We start from the raw sequence: 17544 nt of genomic DNA, 5'->3' as shown, positions 1-17544 counted from the left end.
TGACTTGGGCGGGAGTTGACACTGTCAAGGAATGTGGTCTTGTATTCCAAAGTCTCTCGTAGATCTTATTGAGTACTAAGTGGATTTGAAGGATAGCCCAGTTGAGTCCTGCCTGAATCCTACTTGACCTCGTGTTCCCGTCTCCTTCATCCATGTTCTTGGGTTACATGCCGGGAGCTGGATAATAACTTCAGCTAGAACATGACAGCCTAAGGTAGGTACTCAGGCGTTTGTTCCCAAACTTGCAACATGTGACAGACTCAGACCAACCTTGGAAACTTTTGAACGGCCAAACTGTACCTTGTACTACAGATAGTTTACCTAACATTAACCGCAGTCCAATGCTCAGTTTTGCTTCCAGACCAAATATGTCAACCTTTGTCAGGTGTCGCTGGTTGCTGCCTGTCCACACCCACATGCCGCATCGACCTTCGGATTCAAGCCGGGAGTGGGAGAAGGAGCAGCAGCCGTTAGGTCCAGCAATTTGTTGATAAAATGGAAACACGGACCCATCCGCACAGCGAAACCTAACCGCTCCCCCGAACTCCAGCCCAGTCACAGACTCAGTGTCACACCCAGCACAGCCCTCTCAGCGCAGCACATCGTTCACTGCAGTCAACTCGCAAGGCTCGGAGCAATGATCTATCACGGTAACTGTCACTGCGGTGCGCTTCGGTTCGAATTTCGGGTCGACGATGCTGTCAAACGCAGCATTGGTTGCAGCTGCATCGCCTGCAGGAAGCAAGGCTACACTTGGCTCGTCGCTGAAGAATCTCTCACTGTTGTGCGTGATGACGGAAAGCTGACCAAGTACTCATCGCCTACTCTGACTCACGAGGTATGTGCTCCCGACTCGACCCAGAGCTGGCCTGCGAAGGAATTAACCAGGGTAACTGGTTGTCTAGTTCTGTTCCGTATGCGGTACCGGTGTCTTTGGCGAGCATTCCGAGGGGTTACTCAGCGGTCAAAGACTTCTCAATGTCAGGACGCTGCGTGGAGTGAATCCATTCGACCTTGAGTACGTGGCGTCTCACACTAACATGGATCTCGACTGACTTGCTTCTAGAAGAACCAGAGATGCAAGTGGAACAGACATGGATTCACCGCTAGCAGTAGAGTCTAGGCCGACATTGCCCATTACGGGATCCTGCCTCTGTGGGTCGGTGGGGTTCGAACTGGCCGTGCCTCTGCAGGAGGTAGAGCTCAAAGAGGACAACTGCAGTATCTGCGCCAGGGTGAGTCCCATCGTATCCCGATGCGGTGGAGAGTCCATTCAGTTTTCTTCCATGTCTGTCCAACTGGTGCTAACAGAGCCATCGCTCAGAATGCATGGGCAGGTGCATACGCCACCAAGATGCATGTGCGTATCTTTGGCTCTGGCGAGGTTCAAGATTACCGATACGGGCAAAGATTTATGGGATTTCCTTTTTGCAAGGTGTGCGGCGTGCACGTCTATCTGAGTGTATACGGCCCGCCCAAAACGTTCGTTGACCGGCTATCGGAAGACAAGAAGAAGTTCGTTCGAAGAAAGCTCGACCTCGTGCCGGTCAATATTCGGGTCCTCGACGAGGTTGACATTCGCGCGCTCAAGATTGAACGATCAGACGAGGGAACTAAGGGGTACGAACAGAACGTGTTGGGTCTGCCTCGAAGAAAGGGGGACACTTCCGGCTCCCCCTGAAAGTTGGCCCTCATCAGCCGGTGGCAGATGTTGCCATTGGCCCTGGTACCTGACTACAGGCTTCTTCACAAAGTCAGCCACGCGGTGGGAGGTCCACCATGATCATGATTTGATCTTACCCAACTTGGGGACACCGACTACCTCAATCCCAGATACTCAGTTTCTCACATTGCGCCTGGGGAGCTTGAAGCACGGTGGTCGACTGCCATCATCACTTTTGACATGCTCATATGACCTTTCACGCCGCTGATGACTTGCCCGGCGAAAGCCAGAGTCAATTCAATATTATACGGGCTTAATCTAAGAAATTACTGTTGAAGTGTCTTTATGGTTGCTGCAAAACTCCGAATCCAGTCACCCGTCACCGTGAGGTGTCTATTTCTTCTTGACATCAAACCGGTCCAGATCCATCACCTTGGCCCAAGCAGCCATGAAGTCAGCGACCATCTTGTCCTGCCCGCCCGCCTCCGAGTAGACCTCAGCGATGGCCCTCAGCTCGGCGTGTGCGCCAAAGACGAGGTCTGCCCGTGTGGCCGTCCACTTGTTTGCGCCCGTCGCGCGGTCCTTGCCCGTGAACAGTTCGGCTCCCGGCTCGGGCATCCACACGGTGGCCATGTCAAGCAGGTTGGTGAAGAAATCGTTGGTGAGCGTGCCGGGGCGGGCTGTGAGAATGCCGCGCGAGGAGCCGTCGTAGTTGGCGCCCAGTGCGCGCATGCCGCCGACAAGGACCGTCATCTCGGGCGCCGTCAGTGTCAGCTGCTGCGCCTTATCGACGAGCAGCTCCTCGGTGCGCGCCCGAGCCCAGCCCGACACGTTGCGGAAGTTGCGGAACCCGTCAGCCTGCGGGTTGAGGTGCTCGAAGCTGGCCACGTCCGTGTCAGCCTGGGTGGCGTCGACACGCCCGACCGTGAAAGGGACACGGAGGTTCTTGTAACCAGCCGCTGCGGCGGCTTTTTCGATGGCTGCGTTGCCGCCGAGCACGATCAGGTCGGCGAGCGACACCTGCTTGCCCTGCTTGTTGGCGCTGTTGAAGGCGTCCTTGATCTTGGTCAACTGCAGCATGATCCAGTCAGTAATCTCGAGTGGATATAGTATGGAAGGGATACGACACGTACGGCAGAAAGCACGGTTTGCAACTGCTTTGGGTTATTCACTTCCCACGAGACCTGGGGTTCCAAGGCGATCCGGGCCCCGTTGGCGCCGCCGCGTTTGTCACCACTACGGAAGGTCGAGGCGGAACCCCATGCAACGGACACGAGGCTGGAAATAGTCACGCCAGGGGCGGCGAGGATATCGGACTTCAGCTTCTCCTGGTCGGCCTCGGTGATGTGAGGGTACTTGACCGTGGGAAGAGGATCCTGCCATGGGAAACGCTGCTGCGGTACCTCAGGGCCGAGATACCGGACGATGGGGCCCATGTCACGGTGGGTGAGTTTGACTTTGCATTTCATCCTGCGTCAGAGACCGGGGCGACAATGTCCAAAGGTAGGCTCACTTACACCAAGCTTCGGCGAAGGCCGTGGTCAATGCCTGGAAGTCGTCGGCCCAGGCACGTGCAATCTTTCCATAAACCGGGTCGTCGCGCAAGGCAAGATCGCTGACAAGCATAGTAGGACGGCGGAAGGTCTTGTTGAAAGGGTCGGGATACTCAGCAGGTGCTCCGAGCGCTTCAAACTGAACGGCACCAGCCGGACTCTTAACCAGAGTCCAGTTGTGCTTGAACAGGCCGGTCAGGAAATCTATAAGCAGCCTGGTGAGTATGGAGACTCATGGTGCATCTCTCACTCCTAGTACTGCTGGTACTTACCATTGCTCCATTTCGTTGGCGTCCTGGTCCAGATGACTTCCAGTCCGCTTGTGACAGTGTCGCCAGCGTTGCCGGTGCCAACATTATTGGCCCAGCCAAAGCCTTGTTCCTCAAGGGTTGCGCCTTCTGGTGCAGGACCAAGGGCTGAAGCTCGTGTTAGCTTGCCTGTCTCTTCAGGGGTTCGAAGGAGGATCACCCACTAGCACCCGATGCGCCATGCGCTTTGCCAAACGCGTGCCCTCCGGCAATCAAGGCGACAGTTTCCGAGTCGTTCATGCCCATACGGCTAAAGGTGGCGCGGATGTCCAAGGCAGACAACTTGGGGTCGGGGTTGCCATCCGGTCCCTGGGGGTTGACGTAGATCAGGCCCATGTGGGTAGCAGCAAGCGGTTTCTGCAGCTGCTCGGCGCGTGCGGCATAGTCGGTACTGCCGTTGTAGCGGACGTCGTTACCTTCGGGCACCCAGGTGGTCTCGGAGCCCCAGTAGACGCTCTCGTCCGACTGCCAGGTGTCGGGGCGCCCGGCACCAAAGCCAAGCACGGGGAAACCCATCTCCTCGAGGGCCACGTTGCCGGCCAGGATCATGAGGTCGGCCCACGAGATGGCCTTGCCATACTTCTGCTTGATGGGCCACAGCAAGCGACGGGCTTTGTCGAGGTTACCGTTGTCCGGCCAGCTATTCAGCGGCGCAAAGCGTTGCTGGCCCTAATGGAGGAAGCATGAGCGTCAGCCTCTTGAGGTCAATTGATCAAAGGGGTGGCAGTAGGTACCATTCCGCCGCCACCACGGCCATCAAAGACGCGATAAGTGCCGGCGCTGTGCCAGGCCATACGGATGAACAAACCGCCATAGTTTCCGAAGTCGGCTGGCCACCAGGGTTGAGACTGGGTCAGCAATGCCTTGAGATCCGACTTGAGTGCCTTGTCTGTGCAATGGATGTCAGTCGCCAGCCTATCTAAGAAACCAGCAAGGCAAACATCAAGCCATTTACTCACAGTCCAGGGTAGCGAATGCGGCGGCATAGTCGAAGTCTCCTCCCAAGGGGTTTTGCTCGGACGCAAACTGGCGGAGGGCGTCCAGTTTCAGCTGGCACGGCCACCAATCATCGCTCCGGGTCCCGCGGCCAGCTGCATCGCTGATTGTCGGGCACTTGCCGAAGGAATTGGAGAGCGTGTCGACAGAAGCCCGCTCCTCCACTCTCGCGGCCCGAACATCGCGCTTGATGTTATGGGTGGCGGCATAAGGACAACCCGCAGAGACCAGGGGTAAAAGCCCGAGCAGGGCCGAAAGGGTCGTCGGGATCATTATGCAGATCCAGTGCAGCGGTCTGGAAGGATGAACGAATGACACAGTCCGCGAAAACTTTGACGGTGAAGAGACATGACAGGAGATCGACGAGGCATGACGGCGACCTTATCTATATATGCAGGAAGTGCATTTGGCGCGAACATAAGGCCCAAACGTCCCCTTACCATGAGCAGGGGTAAATCATCACATCAGCTGACAAGCAAGCTAGTAGCAACCAACGCGAACAGCCCTCAGCCATGCAACGCCAATGCCGTGAAGCTTTTGATAGACCGATTGCTAGTCCTGTGCAGGGTGGGGATCGGCGTACGATGATGAATATGAGTGAGACAGGCTATCGGGCCGCCATGATGCCCGTGCTGCGGTCTAGACTCCGTTTTGGGATGCCGCGTGCTGGTTTGCTGTGGCGTCATGGGCCCGCGGCTACAGCCTACGGGGCGTGAGGCTGACAGCTCGGAAGCGTCGGGACCAAATTTCCACATTGTTTGGATATTGGCACTTGTGGAAGAGGGCCAGGGGCGCACCTGACAGCCCAGTTAAGCAGGCCCTGGCTGCACGTCTTGCTAACATAAGATCATCTCAACCACGGACACTGAACAGGGAGAGGGTCAGGGTCTGGTTATCCTCTTTTTGGGTCTTTATCATGCCCACCAGCGCTCTCTGACAAAGATTTGTCAGGGCAAGCAACATTCCCTGACAAGAATCAGCGAATCCGAGTCTGGCAGTGGAAGGCGAGAAGGAAAGGCTTCATTCGAGTCACCGACTCAACTAACAGCCAAATGCTCGACTGGACTTTGAGAAATCTTTTCTCGAGGATCTAATCCTTATCCGCTGTCTTATCTTTGAGAAAGAGACGGGGGGATTGTTGTTATGTTATCAACTAACCGTAGCGAATGAAGGAAGCACCTCTGGAATAAGTCAAAAAGATCGCCGCCGAGCCGCATTGCTGCAGGACCAAGTGTCCGATTCCGACTTTCTGATACGGCCCTGGGAAAAACCCTCACCTAGGCAGCGAGTTATTAGTGAGCGACAATGCCGGATCCTGTCAAGCGCTTACCAACACCGAGGAGTTGGGTATGGATCTCGTCCAGTCATGTCTCTTGGATTGCCAACATGGGGCCATGGGTTCGTCTGGAGCTCATGTCAGCTTCCTATCATACGCTCAACTCGGTCTCTGCATACGGAGGCCTGCCAGGGAAAGGGAGTGAGGAAGCCGGGTGCGGTTGTCTAATATTGCTTACTCACAAAATGCAGCTTGAACGTAGATGCGCAGTACATGCTATTTCCATTCTCCCCTCAACAAGGGAACATCAATGATGTTAGTCTCGTCAGTCCCCCAACAGCTATTCGCGTTAAAGAGAACAGTTAATGACATTGGCGCGATACTCCTTTAAGTTCAGGGTACATGCGGTGATCCTAGTAAGGTAGTCAAAGTCGGAACACTCCAGTCCACCCATTGGCTTTCAGTGAAGCCCAGATTCGGGTTGTCCGTTTTAACAATGTTGGTGTTACTGTTGGCCGTTCCAGTCCCCTTAAGAAATTTGTCGATGAAGGCATTGAGCTCCGAGGCATGGTAACCGGACCATTGGCAGTGGCTGTGGTCCCCATTCTGCGAAAAGCCCATGTTCCCGGAAATGTCTAGGGCCTCCCAGACCTTGTGGGCCGTATTCATGCAGCCGTACGTGGCCATGTTCCCCAGCCAGGTCTGTAATGTGTTCTCGATGACGAGCAGGGCGCGCGGCGCCACGAGCGCCGCCAGCTCGTGGTTGTCGACGGGCAGGTTGCGAATGTTGTTGGCAAACTGCTCAAACGACTTGCTCAGCCACACGTTCTCGGTGATGACCTGGCCAGGGCGTCGTCGACCTGGTCGATGCCCGATGCCGACGCGAGCAAGGCTCTGGCGGTGTGGCTGCTTCCATACGTCGTCAATCCTGCCCTTGCAACAGCTGCCCCTGGCTACCCGTGTTCATCTGCTGAGCGACGTCGTCGTTGCGGAAGGTGACGGTCGCAATGCCACTGGGGATTGGGAAGCTGCCTCCGCCCAGGGCGATGAAGGGTCCGTTCCCCAACGGCGTCGTGATGGACACGGAGAAGTTGATGTTCTTCTCCTTGTCCCTAAGTGTGATGGAGAGCGTGCTGCCGGAGAGACTGGCTGTGACCGACTCTGGCGGAGGGGGGATTCCCCCAGCTCGTACGTTTGGATAGGCTGCCTGAGGAAGTTCGCTGGCAGGTCCATTCTTCCCTTATGATCCGCGACCCATCAGGCTTCATGAAGGGGTCCGGCAGCCTCGGGGTTGGTCTCTTGGGGTGTAGCTGGCAGGAAGAGCAGGGCATTGTTCTGCCCTAGGAATCTGTGAGCGGAACACCCCAGGGGCATGTAGGAGCTATGATCGTTCGCCGGTCTCAACAGTCTGGCGTCGCTTTGGTAGTATGAAGTAAGTACCTATGTACGGACTACGGAGTACCATACAGACCTATCTATCTCATTTTACACTGCAGGCGCCTGGAGCTGAGGATCAGAACAGCCGAACCATTCCCCACATCCCAGAAAAAAGATGACGTTTGGCTGTTATAACGGAGTGCTACTATCTTAACCCTCATCCGTCCTTGTCGGAGGTAGCTGGAACAAAAAGAACTGCAACCTTGGAGCCTCGACTCCCTCGAGAAATTGCGCACGGCCGCTGAAAACCACTGTCCTTCCTGTTTTACCAACCACGGAGAAGTGTATCCCCGTTATTGTCCCGTCCTGTTCCAGTTAGAGCCTGGTCGAGCGGGATACCTTCAAATCACTCACATCGTCGATGAACTGAACCCGAAGATGGTTCTGCAGATGTGCGACCGTTGCAAGCGCAAGGAGCAGAAGCACTCATGGTTGAAGGACACTTTGGCGAAACTCCCTCGCCCGTCCTGGATCAAACCCTCAGAGCATACTCCTTGCGAGATCTGCCAGAATTACCAGGTCGAAGAAGAACCGCCCCTCCGGATCTTACCTTTGTCAGTACTATCAATAAGGGAGTCACTCAGTGGAAGCGCTATTCCTAACAATAATATTTTTAGGTTCTAACCGGACCCTCAACGCAGCCCTTCGCACTGACACAGAACGAGCTTGACGACGCAGTCCTTCCTCAGGGGTAAACCTTGGACTCAACGAGGGCTGGAAGCTAAGGACGTGATCTGTTTGCGAAGGCGTAGGATCAGCGAGGTACTAGTATCAAGCGATATGCATAAGGGTTCTCACCGTCCCAACCTAGGCGCCCCTCTGTCAGTATAGTGCCCGAGAGTAGACAATGGCCCATTCAAGCGGCGTAAGTCCAAAAATGCCTGATACACCGTTCAAAGTCTCGATTGTTTTGATGCTAACTCAATTCGGCTTGACGTCACGGTTGCTGTGGTTTCGATGCCCCACATTTTCCCACCTGAATAAACAAAAGGGAAAGGGGGAAAGGGGGGTTAAACACACCACGACATTGTAGGATCTACGAAGTAACCGGTGCGCAGGGAGACTTTTCGCCCCGTCATGATTTCCCAAGTGATCGCATCCGGGTGATCCTTGTTTCAACTGAGGGTGACATTGGTGATTTCGTCTGCGGTATGTGCTGCAAGTCGGGGAATGGACAAAGGTACCTACTGTAAGTACCTAAAGTGGGGAAAAGGGGATTCATCATTCGTACAACATGGCCAGCAATGTTGAAGCAGATGAGAGAGGCCATTCTGGAGTAAGGCGTGATGCTTGATTTTTCTAAAGCAACGGGTATACAGAGATCTGGAACGAATATCCTACAGGCTACGGAGTACGCGGGGGCCACTCCAGTCATTTCCGGCAACTGTCGGACCTTGGATGATGGCTTGATGTTAAGCTCATCGTTCTCTACGTCTTCCCCCCCTGCCCTTCCACCAGCTGGTCTACGAGTCCTGTTTGCCGTAGACTACCGTCACCGTGAAGTCCCTCCGGATACCATCTCCGACGTGATCCTGCGCTTTCTGTCCCGCAATGGCGTTCGCCTGGTATCCATGGTTGTCGTAAGACTTGAGTTGAACACCGATGTCAGCCTCATCACGAGATTCCGGCTCGCTCAGTGCCACAAAAGGTCCGCTGTCATCGTTGGTGCTCATCTTAATTCTCTGGGATCGGTTCCACGTGCCCAGGCCCGTGCCGGCACTACCCCCATCGCGGATCTGGCCTCTTTTAACCTTGAAGATGGGCCTTAGCGTTGGCACGGAGGCCGCGATGAGCACGAGGTTGGCTTCGAGACTAGTAAGTACACCGTAAGTCAGCCGATTTGATTGGCGTCACAGGTATGAGACACCTATCGATGCCAGTGAAAATCCACTCACGTCCACCAGATTGCAAGATTCGCCATTTCGTCTGATGATCGGTAGGTGTTAGTATTCCTGTTTCGGTTGTTCTCTCAGGAGATATTGATGCATACACGTCAAGTCGTCCGTTGCGGTAATCGCTCTAAGCCCAACCGTCTTCACAATGGATGCAATCATAGCGCTGGGCAACATGCAATAGTTAGGTCAAACTCCTCACCGGAAGTGGCGAAAGACTCACAAAACGCCCAATCCCATGAGACTACTGAGGGCAACCTTCTGTTTCCATTGCATCTTCAAGCTCCAAAACATGGAAGCTGGAAACAGAGCGAGAATCAGGTCTATCAAAGAACACACGGCTTTTGGTCGGGGCTCAGTTAGTATTCTCTGTGTCTGTGTGACATGCAACTGAAGGATTCCAGGCTAGCATTGTGGGGGCTTCACTTACAGCCTTGGGTGAAGCCGGTGTATTGCTGGACAAAGGGTGGCCAACAAGTACTGGCGATGCTTTTGTTCCAGAAGCCCTCAAGGGGCTGACACTGCGAAAAGCTTATAATCACCGTCCCGACATCGACGACGAGCTGTACGACGATGATGCACTTGAGAAAGGTCCTTCGAGATGTAGACGTTGGCGGGATGATGCCGAGGAGCAATAGCGCAAACGAGATGCGGCCGAAGCAGGGACATAGAATGGAGAAGAACTCGCACAGGTACACCCATTTGACCGTGTACATGACACGTTCGGGGTCAGCCTGGAGGACCGAGAGATGTTGTCCCAATCCCCATGACGTGGAGATGGTGAGGAAGATGCTATTTCCGAGGCCGAGGCACTAGATCGATCATCGATACGGCATTAGATGTAAGTCACCGACCGGAACTTGAAGAATTAATAGCAGAAGAGACTCACGAGAGTGAATAGAATGATGCAGTCATCGATGGAAAGTCTCCGCACAATCCTCAGGCGAGCATAAAGGCGTGCTCCAACCACCAGAATCGCGAGGCTAGCAAAAGTCCAAGCGACGGCAACCACAGCGGGGCCTAGAGAGTGGGAGCCTTGGGAATCCATGGGCTAGGCTTGAGAAAGCACAACCAGCAATGCTGGGGCGGGGTGTTGCCATCAAGCCAGTGAGTGAGCGGAGACCGCTTCCAGTACTAGGCAGGTTAGTCGTGTATTTCAAGCTTCTAGATGCATTCTCATCTGCAGGGAAGCTTTCCTGAAGTGGATAAATGGCCTCTGGTGGCGCAGGCGGTTGCTCCTCGTAGTTGCATGATCTCAGGTGCACCCGAAATCCGTGCTGCGGCCGGCAACCACTTTTGTTTGGAGTGAGTAACATGTACCTTAAGGAATATAGGGTCAACTTCTCACATTGTGTCTTTGCCAATCTTCTCGTGTATTGTACTCCTTCCTTGTTCGGACCATGGAAGTGTTCCGGGACGGCTCGTTGGCGGTTGAGGCCGGGGTTGTGCAGTCACTGCAACGGTGCATCGGCTGATAACAGACTTCCCTGAGGCTGGTTGTTGCTTCACGCCGCACGGCGATCTGGCTGCATTAAACAATACAATTGGCTCGGACGAAGCATGAGCATGAGCAAACCAAAGACTGTTATGCGTGCTGCAAGCGCAGGGAGGTGGCACACTGAACGAAGGTGGTAGCCAGCCTTCGTTGCGCAGGATAAAAGTATCGAATATCATTGCTTGTAAGACTTGACTCCATGAAAGTTCGAGGCACTTTGGGGTCCAAGATTACCAAGTGCCTACCTAATTCTCGCCTGTGACATTATCTCGTTGAAACCACAGCAGGCGCAACCGGAAAGCGAGGGCTCGCACCGCTTACCGTCCAGTTCCCCCCGCCCTTTCGAATCCCGTCCAGTCATGGCAGGAACCAGCCAAGCACTTGACCTCATTGCGCAGCTCAGCAGCCTTACTGCCCAGCTTGCCTCGGATGGTGATCAAGGCGCACGGAAACAGGCGCTATCACTCAGCAGACAGCTCACAGCATGTCTAGAAGTTCCAGAGAACACTGCCGTGGACTTGGCATTTTCTGTATGGATTGGGCCGTACCTTCCTACCTGCCTCCACACTTTGGGCATTCGTGCTTACCTTAAGCTAACAAAATGGTGACAGCCGTTCCTGCCCGTGGCTGCAAGAATTGCAGTTGATCTGCATCTATTTGAGTTCATCGCAAATGCAGATGGCCCACTCACCTCTGCAGAGCTTGCATCTCTTTCGGGAGGAGAAGAGCTGTTGATCAGTATGTCTACATTTGGGGGAGACTTAAACCTTAATCATTTGAAGTCTACATGCTAACACCGCAAGCAAAGTCCGAATCTTGAGGCCCATGGCAGCCATTAGCTTCGTTAAGGAGGTCGCTGAACGGACATGGACCGCTACTCCCGTTACCAAGGCCATGGCGACAGAGGAAATTGCCGCCGGCCATCGCATGGTGCATGTTGCCGTCTCCCGTCCTCTTGTCACCATCTTTATGCTGTGTGGTCCTAGCTGACAAGCAGCTGCTAGCGGCGAAATGATCGTCGGGGCCGCTATGAAGGCACCCAAGTACCTCAGAGAAGCCGGCCACCGATGCCCGACTGATCCTAGCGACGGCTTCATGCAGTACGCCTTCCAGACAAAGCTGAGGACCTTCGAGCTCTTCAGCTCGATGCCGCAAGTCTTTAAGGACTTCAACGCGTTCATGGGAAATACCATGGGAGCTAGAAGCTACTGGGTCGATTGGTTCCCAGTTCAAGATGGGTTGCTTGATGGAGCTACAAACGAGTCTGCTCTGCTCGTGGACGTGGGCGCCGGGAAGGGTCATGACCTGATTGCCTTCCATAACAAGTATCCCAATCGAGGGCGATTGGTGCTGCAGGATCTGGCTTCCGTGACAAAGAGCATCCAAGACATTGACCCTGCAATCGAGCTCATGGTGTATGACTTCTTCACTGAACAACCCGTGAAAGGTGAGTTGCCGCCCCATTCCAGCCACATGCCAGGGCTTAGTTTCGACCGACTCATCCTCATCCCCGGCCCTCAGGTGCACGAGCATACTTCTTCCACCATATTCTACACGATTGGTCCGACGAAATATGCCTGCGGATCTTGGCTCAGGTCCGCGCAGCCATGAAGCCAGGTTATTCCAAGTTGCTGTTGCACGAGATGATCATCCCCGAGCAGGGCGCCTCGCACTTTCACGCCATGCTCGATATGACCATGATGTGTTTCAACGCCGGCATGGAGCGCACTGAGAGGGAGTGGCGGACACTGCTCGAAAAGGCGGGGTTGGAAGTGGTCAAGATTTGGTTGCCGCCGCAAGAAGATGCCGACGGCATCGTGGAGGCTATCCTTCGGGAATAGCTCGAGAGTATAGCTGGTGCTTTCATAGGCTCTTTCTTGGTCAAGCCCCAACTGACTTCCTGTGTATGTAAACACAGCGCGGACTAGGTATCTAGTAGGATAAAGCTAAATGAAGGCCACAATACTCAATTCAACCTCTGTAATTTTTCTACATCTCGGCTGGGATTGGGTGCTTTATTCCTCGCAGTACATGCCAGGCTCGTCTGTCTCCCATCAAGTCATGTGTGGCCATCTGGTTGTGGTCGTTGAAGCAGATCCACATCAAACAAGTTGAACCTACGCCCGCCCGCCCACTCGTCAAGCGGCTCCCATCTGGCACAAGTGTGCATAGAAACATCAAAGTTTGTCGGGTAAAAGGCTGATTTATCCTCGTGCTGTGCGGTGTTGTTGATCCAGCGGAAAGTAACCAGGGAGAGATCTGGCTGGCACATCAGGGCTTCCCGGATGTATTCGACGCAGTGATCTATTGCAGCCGATTAGTTGAGTAACGAAGTTGTAACAACGAGTGAGGTCATTGCGCTGGTTCTGAAGACATACCAACATGTTTGGCCTCCCGTGCCATGGCCTCTTCGGACTTGCCCTTGTGGTAATGCTCCTTGAAGAGCATCCTCTTGACCTTTTTCTGTTTTGGTTAGCATCAGACCGCCTTCTACATACGCTCTCAGATCAAGTAAAGATTACAAAAGCTTACTAGACAATGCAAGCAGTGATAAACACTGAGGGAGGCAACCCCGTGCAACCCATCCCTTGTATAGATGGACGTCAAGTTGAGCTCGTCCAGGTAGTCCTTGGGGACCAGAATATTATCATCTGGGACAAAACAGTTAGGTACGAATCAGATCTACGGCACTCCAATTACCGGGAACAAACTCACTCAGAAGAAGTCGATGCCATGCTTCGTCCAGCTCTGGCCGGGGGTCTCCGGCGAGAGGGTTGTCGGTGATATCGGTTGGGAACCTCCGTTTTTCCCATATCAGGGCTTCACGAGAGGGAACTGGTATAAACATAGTCAACAAAGACTTCATCATGTGAGGAGACCAACTACTGATCCCACTTACGACGAGGTATATGTCCGGCCTCAGGTGGCTCTTCTGGATCACGGCCGGGTACGGTTCTTAGGGCAGTAGGAATGACCAAAGCTACGTATAAGACGGAGTAAAGAAAGATCAAGATGCCATGAACATGGAACGGTCGAAGTCCCTGTCGCCAATGCCTCACAGGCTGATGTTTGACGTGTTCATCGGCGCTGTAGCTATCCTCACCTAGAAGCAGATGCCCTTCGGAAGGGTTGAGCTTCTCTTCGTCGCCCCGACTATCGTCCTGGAAAGGCATATTGCTAAGGGGGATGTCAACCGAGGGATAGGTTCTTGCGGAGTGAAGCTAGCACATTGAGAGTGCGAGAACCTTGGGATTCGCCTTTGAAGAAAATAATGACCCCTGAGATGGCCTCATGGCGCTAAAGGGGGGATTGAGTCCGCGAAACCCGTCTATCTCACCGACAATGATAATGACCTATAGGCACCTACCTACATCCACTGGCAGTAATGTAACACTGGCTCGCATCAATCTCAACTGCAGTTAATCTATGGAGCTTGATGGCACAGCACGCAGATCAACGGAGAGGGACATTCTACCACATCTGACACATATGGATGGCATGATAACTAAGGTAGGTAGGTATCCAACAGTTATGTACATGTAGTATCCGTGGTGCTTCACACGAACTTTGCGTAGGTAGGTAGTGATCAATGCTTCCCATCCGGCGGAAGTTCCACATGCCTTGGTACCTGAGCCGGACACTGAGATGACTCCGAAGAGAGGGGGTAGTGTTTGGGGGCCATGGAGGCGGAAGGTGTGGATCTGATGCTACGGTAGGAGTGGTATGTATGATAAAGGTACCCCGTCGAGGCCGCCATATCACCAACTGTATGTGGTATGCACGATCCGAGCCGACTTAGTACATGTAATCTAAGGCTGATGCACATTCAAGTAACTACCTTACCTACCTCCAGTACCTTAGATAGTGCCCGTCTCTAGAAACCTGTACGGTACATACTGTTGTCAATAACACCGATCACATGCTAGTCCATTCATCTGGCGAAGATGAAGGGTTCAAAGCAAACGGCCAGACTCAACCCGGGAAGGTTGTGTCACCACCTTGACCGGTCCAGATATATGTCCCCAGGTTGTGATGCTATTCCATCATCTCGTTTACCTTCGACCGACTGCTGATACAGTCACGATGTACTTGTTCAGGCCAAGATCCGGTTACCTGCCCGTTCCTGTCCGTCAGGAATCGCCCGGTAGTTCAAGTTCAAAATCCGTTGCCAGCACCACAAGCAGAGTCTGTCGTCTGCTTGTGCTCCCAGCAGTTGCCGTGGTCTCATGCGCTCTCGGCTTCTCTGTGGGGACAAGGACCTCTGTGCCAGCTTGCTCGAATGGAGACAGTGCCTTTCTACAGCCAACAAAACTTGACATTGCTATCCCCACTATCAACACGGCGTTCAAGTACAACCGCACCTTCAGCGAGGATCCGTGGAACAATAGCATCACGGAGGAAGCTTGGGAGAGTATCGTTCCTGGTATGGACAAGGCCGCCCCATCCTTCACATGCATTCAGGGGAAATCTGCCGGGTACCTCTACGGATATGTACATGTATTGTACTGGTACTCACGGCATTCTACGTCTAGTGGGACAAGGATCCGTCCGATATCCTGCCGCAATGCCGCAGGTCTATACTCTCTCTGTCGTGCATCAGCTTCACTGTTTGGTGCGTTCCATCCACCCCGGTCCCTTGTTCCACATTCTCATGAACCCCTGAGTGTTTACCACAGCATAACGTAACTGACTGTGTTTTGTTAAAACGGCAGTGGTCCATTCATAGGAACTACTACACGAGCCTGCGGCCTCAGCCTGCGGACCACGACGATTCGGACGAAAGCATGGCCCGGCATATGAGGCACTGCTTCGATTACCTGCGCCAAAGCCTGATGTGTGCCGCGGATGCGACCCTCGAGCCGGTTGACCCGGCTCTTGGCGGCGTGACCGGCTGGCACAATCCCCGGGTTTGTCGTGACTACAATGCTTTGGCGGCGTGGGCGGCCGCGCATCGGGTAAGCAATCTCCGGGGTTTCCTCCAGACCCCGGGCGAGCATTCGCATGGAAAGCAATGATAAGAATCTCATCACAGTGGATGGGAATGGGTAAGCCAGCCTCAGGTTACCGTATTTACGCCTTGAATATCCGACATGTATGTACCGTACCTTAGGTAGTAGGCAAAGTTCTTTGTGCGACACGGAGCATAAGGTAGCCAGCAAGAATGTTGTGGTTGATGATGAAGGATAGGATTGTATGACCGTTGGCGGCGAGGAAGGAATCCATTTTGCCGGTGGCACAGCACAGATGCCGGTAAGTGAGAAAGGGAACTGTTTGTTTACCTACCTACTAGTACTCATATATATCGTATATATGGCGGAAAGTCCGAGATGTAACCCCGTGCAGGTACGGCCTTCAGGTTCCAACGACATATTGAGAGGGCTTGCCATATTGCATCCCGTCCTGGTGCAGTCGTTATCCCCGTGCCTACCGTCTGGTAGTACCTAGGTATGCAGACAGGTTTCATTACAGCATGTGATGGGCCACCGTAACCTGACGGCGCAGGTAGAGGTATGCTATCATGGTCCTGCTGCCGTCGACCGCCAACTTCTATTGTCTTCCACGATGGGGCAACTCAGGCTTGGGGGCGACGGGATAGCCGCTGAGTCCAAGTGCAGCACGGTCAGCACTGCCGCGGTCTCGGCGACTAGGCGCTGCTACTTCAATCTATGCCATTGATTTGAACGAGACACAGTCCGATCACACCTGCCAGATATGTTCGTGACAGCCGTGGAACGGGAGAGAAAGCGGAACTTCTTCTGGAGACGGATGCGGGAATCATCGCAACTGCGTAACCGCGAGCGGCAACTGCATGTACGCGGCTGGAGGAATCGACTGGTACAGACCGAGAAGCGGGCACCGGGAGAATAACAGGCACCGGCTGGGCATTGCGAAGAACCTTGAGCACACACGGGAAGCGACTGAAACATGACTCGGAATACCGTGACACTACTGCTAGCAGTAGAAGTAGACTCTCTGCCCTCTTCAGGCCAGTTAATCCCTGCCTTAACTCATTAAGACGGCTTCCCGATCTCCAGCCCACTTGGTTCCAGAGCCCTGAATCAAAACTCGCCCTGAGATCTTCCCGTCACTCAAAGAAAACAATGAAGCTTCGATATCTGCTCACTCCTCTCCTGACTGTCACCGCAACTGCTGCCGTCATCCCACGCCTTGGTACGTGTTGAGTAGGAATTCAAGTTCAGTTCCTTTGATGAAGAACTTGCTAATCCTTCGCCAATATACATGTAGATGCTGATGAAGCGGTTGCCTATCCGGCCCAGGTCGACCAATCCTGGGTGGACGCCAAAACCAAGAGAGTAACAGCTGTCGATGCAGATGAGGCCGTTGCCTATCCAGCCCAAGTTGACCAATCCTGGGTCGATGCGGCCAACACCAAGAGAGAGGGTCGGTGAAATCTTCATGTTTCAAAATCTAGAGTTTGTAGCCGTGCTGACTCTGTCACAGCCGTTGATGCGGACGAGGTCGTTGCCTATCCAGCCCAGGTTGACCAGTCGTGGGTTGATGCTCGTGTCTGAGAGTTTGGCTTCGTGATGAGCCAACTTCTACCGTGAATGAGCCGTATCAGTTGAAGTGGTTGTGAAGGGCTGCTGCTCCAAGGGCTACTGGGTTCGAGATAGCTTGTTGCTCCTCTTTGATTGCCAGCTTTTGCACACTCACACTCATTTATGTACGGTCGTTACTGGGCATCTCGCCCCACGCATTGTTTACCTAGCTTCAGGGGGCAAGATTTGTCGCTTCGGTTACAGCTTGGATACTAGTAGCCTGGCTGTCTTCAAGATTCCCGCCTACCTTTGAATAAGCAGACATTTACTTCATGTTTTTGCCCAAATCCTGGTAATTGGGGCACCTGGTCATTATCCAGTCATGGATTGTCACTCCAAGCGTAAGCGGAGTAGAACGGTACAT

At 53.7% G+C, this 17544-nt stretch overlaps 9 protein-coding genes across 9 annotated transcripts; 4 read left to right on the top strand and 5 right to left on the bottom strand.

Moving 5' to 3' along the window:
- The first annotated feature begins 230 nt into the window (after positions 1 to 230).
- N656DRAFT_784971 (glutathione-dependent formaldehyde-activating gfa) lies at positions 231 to 2044 on the top strand. Its single transcript, XM_064816280.1, has 4 exons — positions 231 to 838; positions 906 to 1018; positions 1067 to 1235; positions 1325 to 2044. The coding sequence occupies exons 1-4, from the start codon at positions 638 to 640 to the stop codon at positions 1679 to 1681; spliced, it is 840 nt and encodes a 279-aa protein (XP_064665391.1). The 5' UTR covers positions 231 to 637; the 3' UTR covers positions 1682 to 2044.
- A 12-nt stretch (positions 2045 to 2056) lies between these two features.
- Positions 2057 to 4793, bottom strand: N656DRAFT_719382 (catalase/peroxidase HPI; the record flags this gene model as incomplete). Its single annotated transcript, XM_064812362.1, has 7 exons — positions 2057 to 2725; positions 2797 to 3119; positions 3181 to 3420; positions 3489 to 3632; positions 3689 to 4193; positions 4259 to 4413; positions 4484 to 4793. The coding sequence occupies 7 exons, from the start codon at positions 4791 to 4793 to the stop codon at positions 2057 to 2059; spliced, it is 2346 nt and encodes a 781-aa protein (XP_064665390.1).
- Positions 4794 to 6189: 1396 nt separating this feature from the next.
- Positions 6190 to 7029, bottom strand: N656DRAFT_802415 (carbohydrate esterase family 15 protein; the record flags this gene model as incomplete). Its single annotated transcript, XM_064818238.1, has 3 exons — positions 6190 to 6702; positions 6776 to 6908; positions 6989 to 7029. 3 exons carry the CDS (start codon positions 7027 to 7029, stop codon positions 6190 to 6192), a joined length of 687 nt encoding a protein of 228 aa, XP_064665389.1.
- Positions 7030 to 8504: 1475 nt separating this feature from the next.
- N656DRAFT_784967 (uncharacterized protein) lies at positions 8505 to 10425 on the bottom strand. Its single transcript, XM_064816279.1, has 7 exons — positions 10322 to 10425; positions 10015 to 10259; positions 9556 to 9937; positions 9349 to 9466; positions 9224 to 9291; positions 9129 to 9159; positions 8505 to 9045 (listed from the first exon to the last, which is right to left on the bottom strand). The coding sequence occupies exons 2-7, from the start codon at positions 10171 to 10173 to the stop codon at positions 8697 to 8699; spliced, it is 1107 nt and encodes a 368-aa protein (XP_064665388.1). The 5' UTR covers positions 10174 to 10259; positions 10322 to 10425; the 3' UTR covers positions 8505 to 8696.
- A 301-nt stretch (positions 10426 to 10726) lies between these two features.
- On the top strand, positions 10727 to 12596 carry N656DRAFT_784964 (putative O-methyltransferase). Its single transcript, XM_064816278.1, has 5 exons — positions 10727 to 11150; positions 11232 to 11358; positions 11429 to 11552; positions 11625 to 12067; positions 12142 to 12596. Exons 1-5 carry the CDS (start codon positions 10980 to 10982, stop codon positions 12459 to 12461), a joined length of 1185 nt encoding a protein of 394 aa, XP_064665387.1. The 5' UTR covers positions 10727 to 10979; the 3' UTR covers positions 12462 to 12596.
- Positions 12597 to 12679: 83 nt separating this feature from the next.
- Positions 12680 to 13793, bottom strand: N656DRAFT_719357 (uncharacterized protein; the record flags this gene model as incomplete). The annotated part of the gene is made up of 5 exons (XM_064812359.1): positions 12680 to 12924; positions 12999 to 13083; positions 13153 to 13271; positions 13336 to 13455; positions 13523 to 13793. The coding sequence occupies 5 exons, from the start codon at positions 13791 to 13793 to the stop codon at positions 12680 to 12682; spliced, it is 840 nt and encodes a 279-aa protein (XP_064665386.1).
- Positions 13794 to 14703: 910 nt separating this feature from the next.
- On the top strand, positions 14704 to 15721 carry N656DRAFT_762812 (uncharacterized protein; the record flags this gene model as incomplete). Its single annotated transcript, XM_064813278.1, has 3 exons — positions 14704 to 15043; positions 15153 to 15232; positions 15333 to 15721. The coding sequence occupies 3 exons, from the start codon at positions 14704 to 14706 to the stop codon at positions 15633 to 15635; spliced, it is 723 nt and encodes a 240-aa protein (XP_064665385.1). The 3' UTR covers positions 15636 to 15721.
- Positions 15722 to 16233: 512 nt separating this feature from the next.
- N656DRAFT_467277 (uncharacterized protein) lies at positions 16234 to 16628 on the bottom strand. Its single transcript, XM_064809748.1, has one exon. It carries the CDS (start codon positions 16545 to 16547, stop codon positions 16275 to 16277), a length of 273 nt encoding a protein of 90 aa, XP_064665384.1. The 5' UTR covers positions 16548 to 16628; the 3' UTR covers positions 16234 to 16274.
- N656DRAFT_849174 (uncharacterized protein) lies at positions 16544 to 17483 on the top strand. Its single transcript, XM_064819330.1, has 3 exons — positions 16544 to 16791; positions 16867 to 17022; positions 17083 to 17483. The coding sequence occupies exons 1-3, from the start codon at positions 16722 to 16724 to the stop codon at positions 17151 to 17153; spliced, it is 297 nt and encodes a 98-aa protein (XP_064665383.1). The 5' UTR covers positions 16544 to 16721; the 3' UTR covers positions 17154 to 17483.
- Positions 17484 to 17544: the final 61 nt, after the last annotated feature.

The sequence above is a fragment of the Canariomyces notabilis genome (assembly GCF_033297395.1).
Source record: "Canariomyces notabilis strain CBS 508.74 unplaced genomic scaffold N656scaffold_38, whole genome shotgun sequence".
Lineage (NCBI taxonomy): Eukaryota > Fungi > Ascomycota > Sordariomycetes > Sordariales > Chaetomiaceae > Canariomyces > Canariomyces notabilis.
Note: the sequence above shows the minus strand (reverse complement) of the source record. Positions and strands in the feature narration are given on the sequence as shown.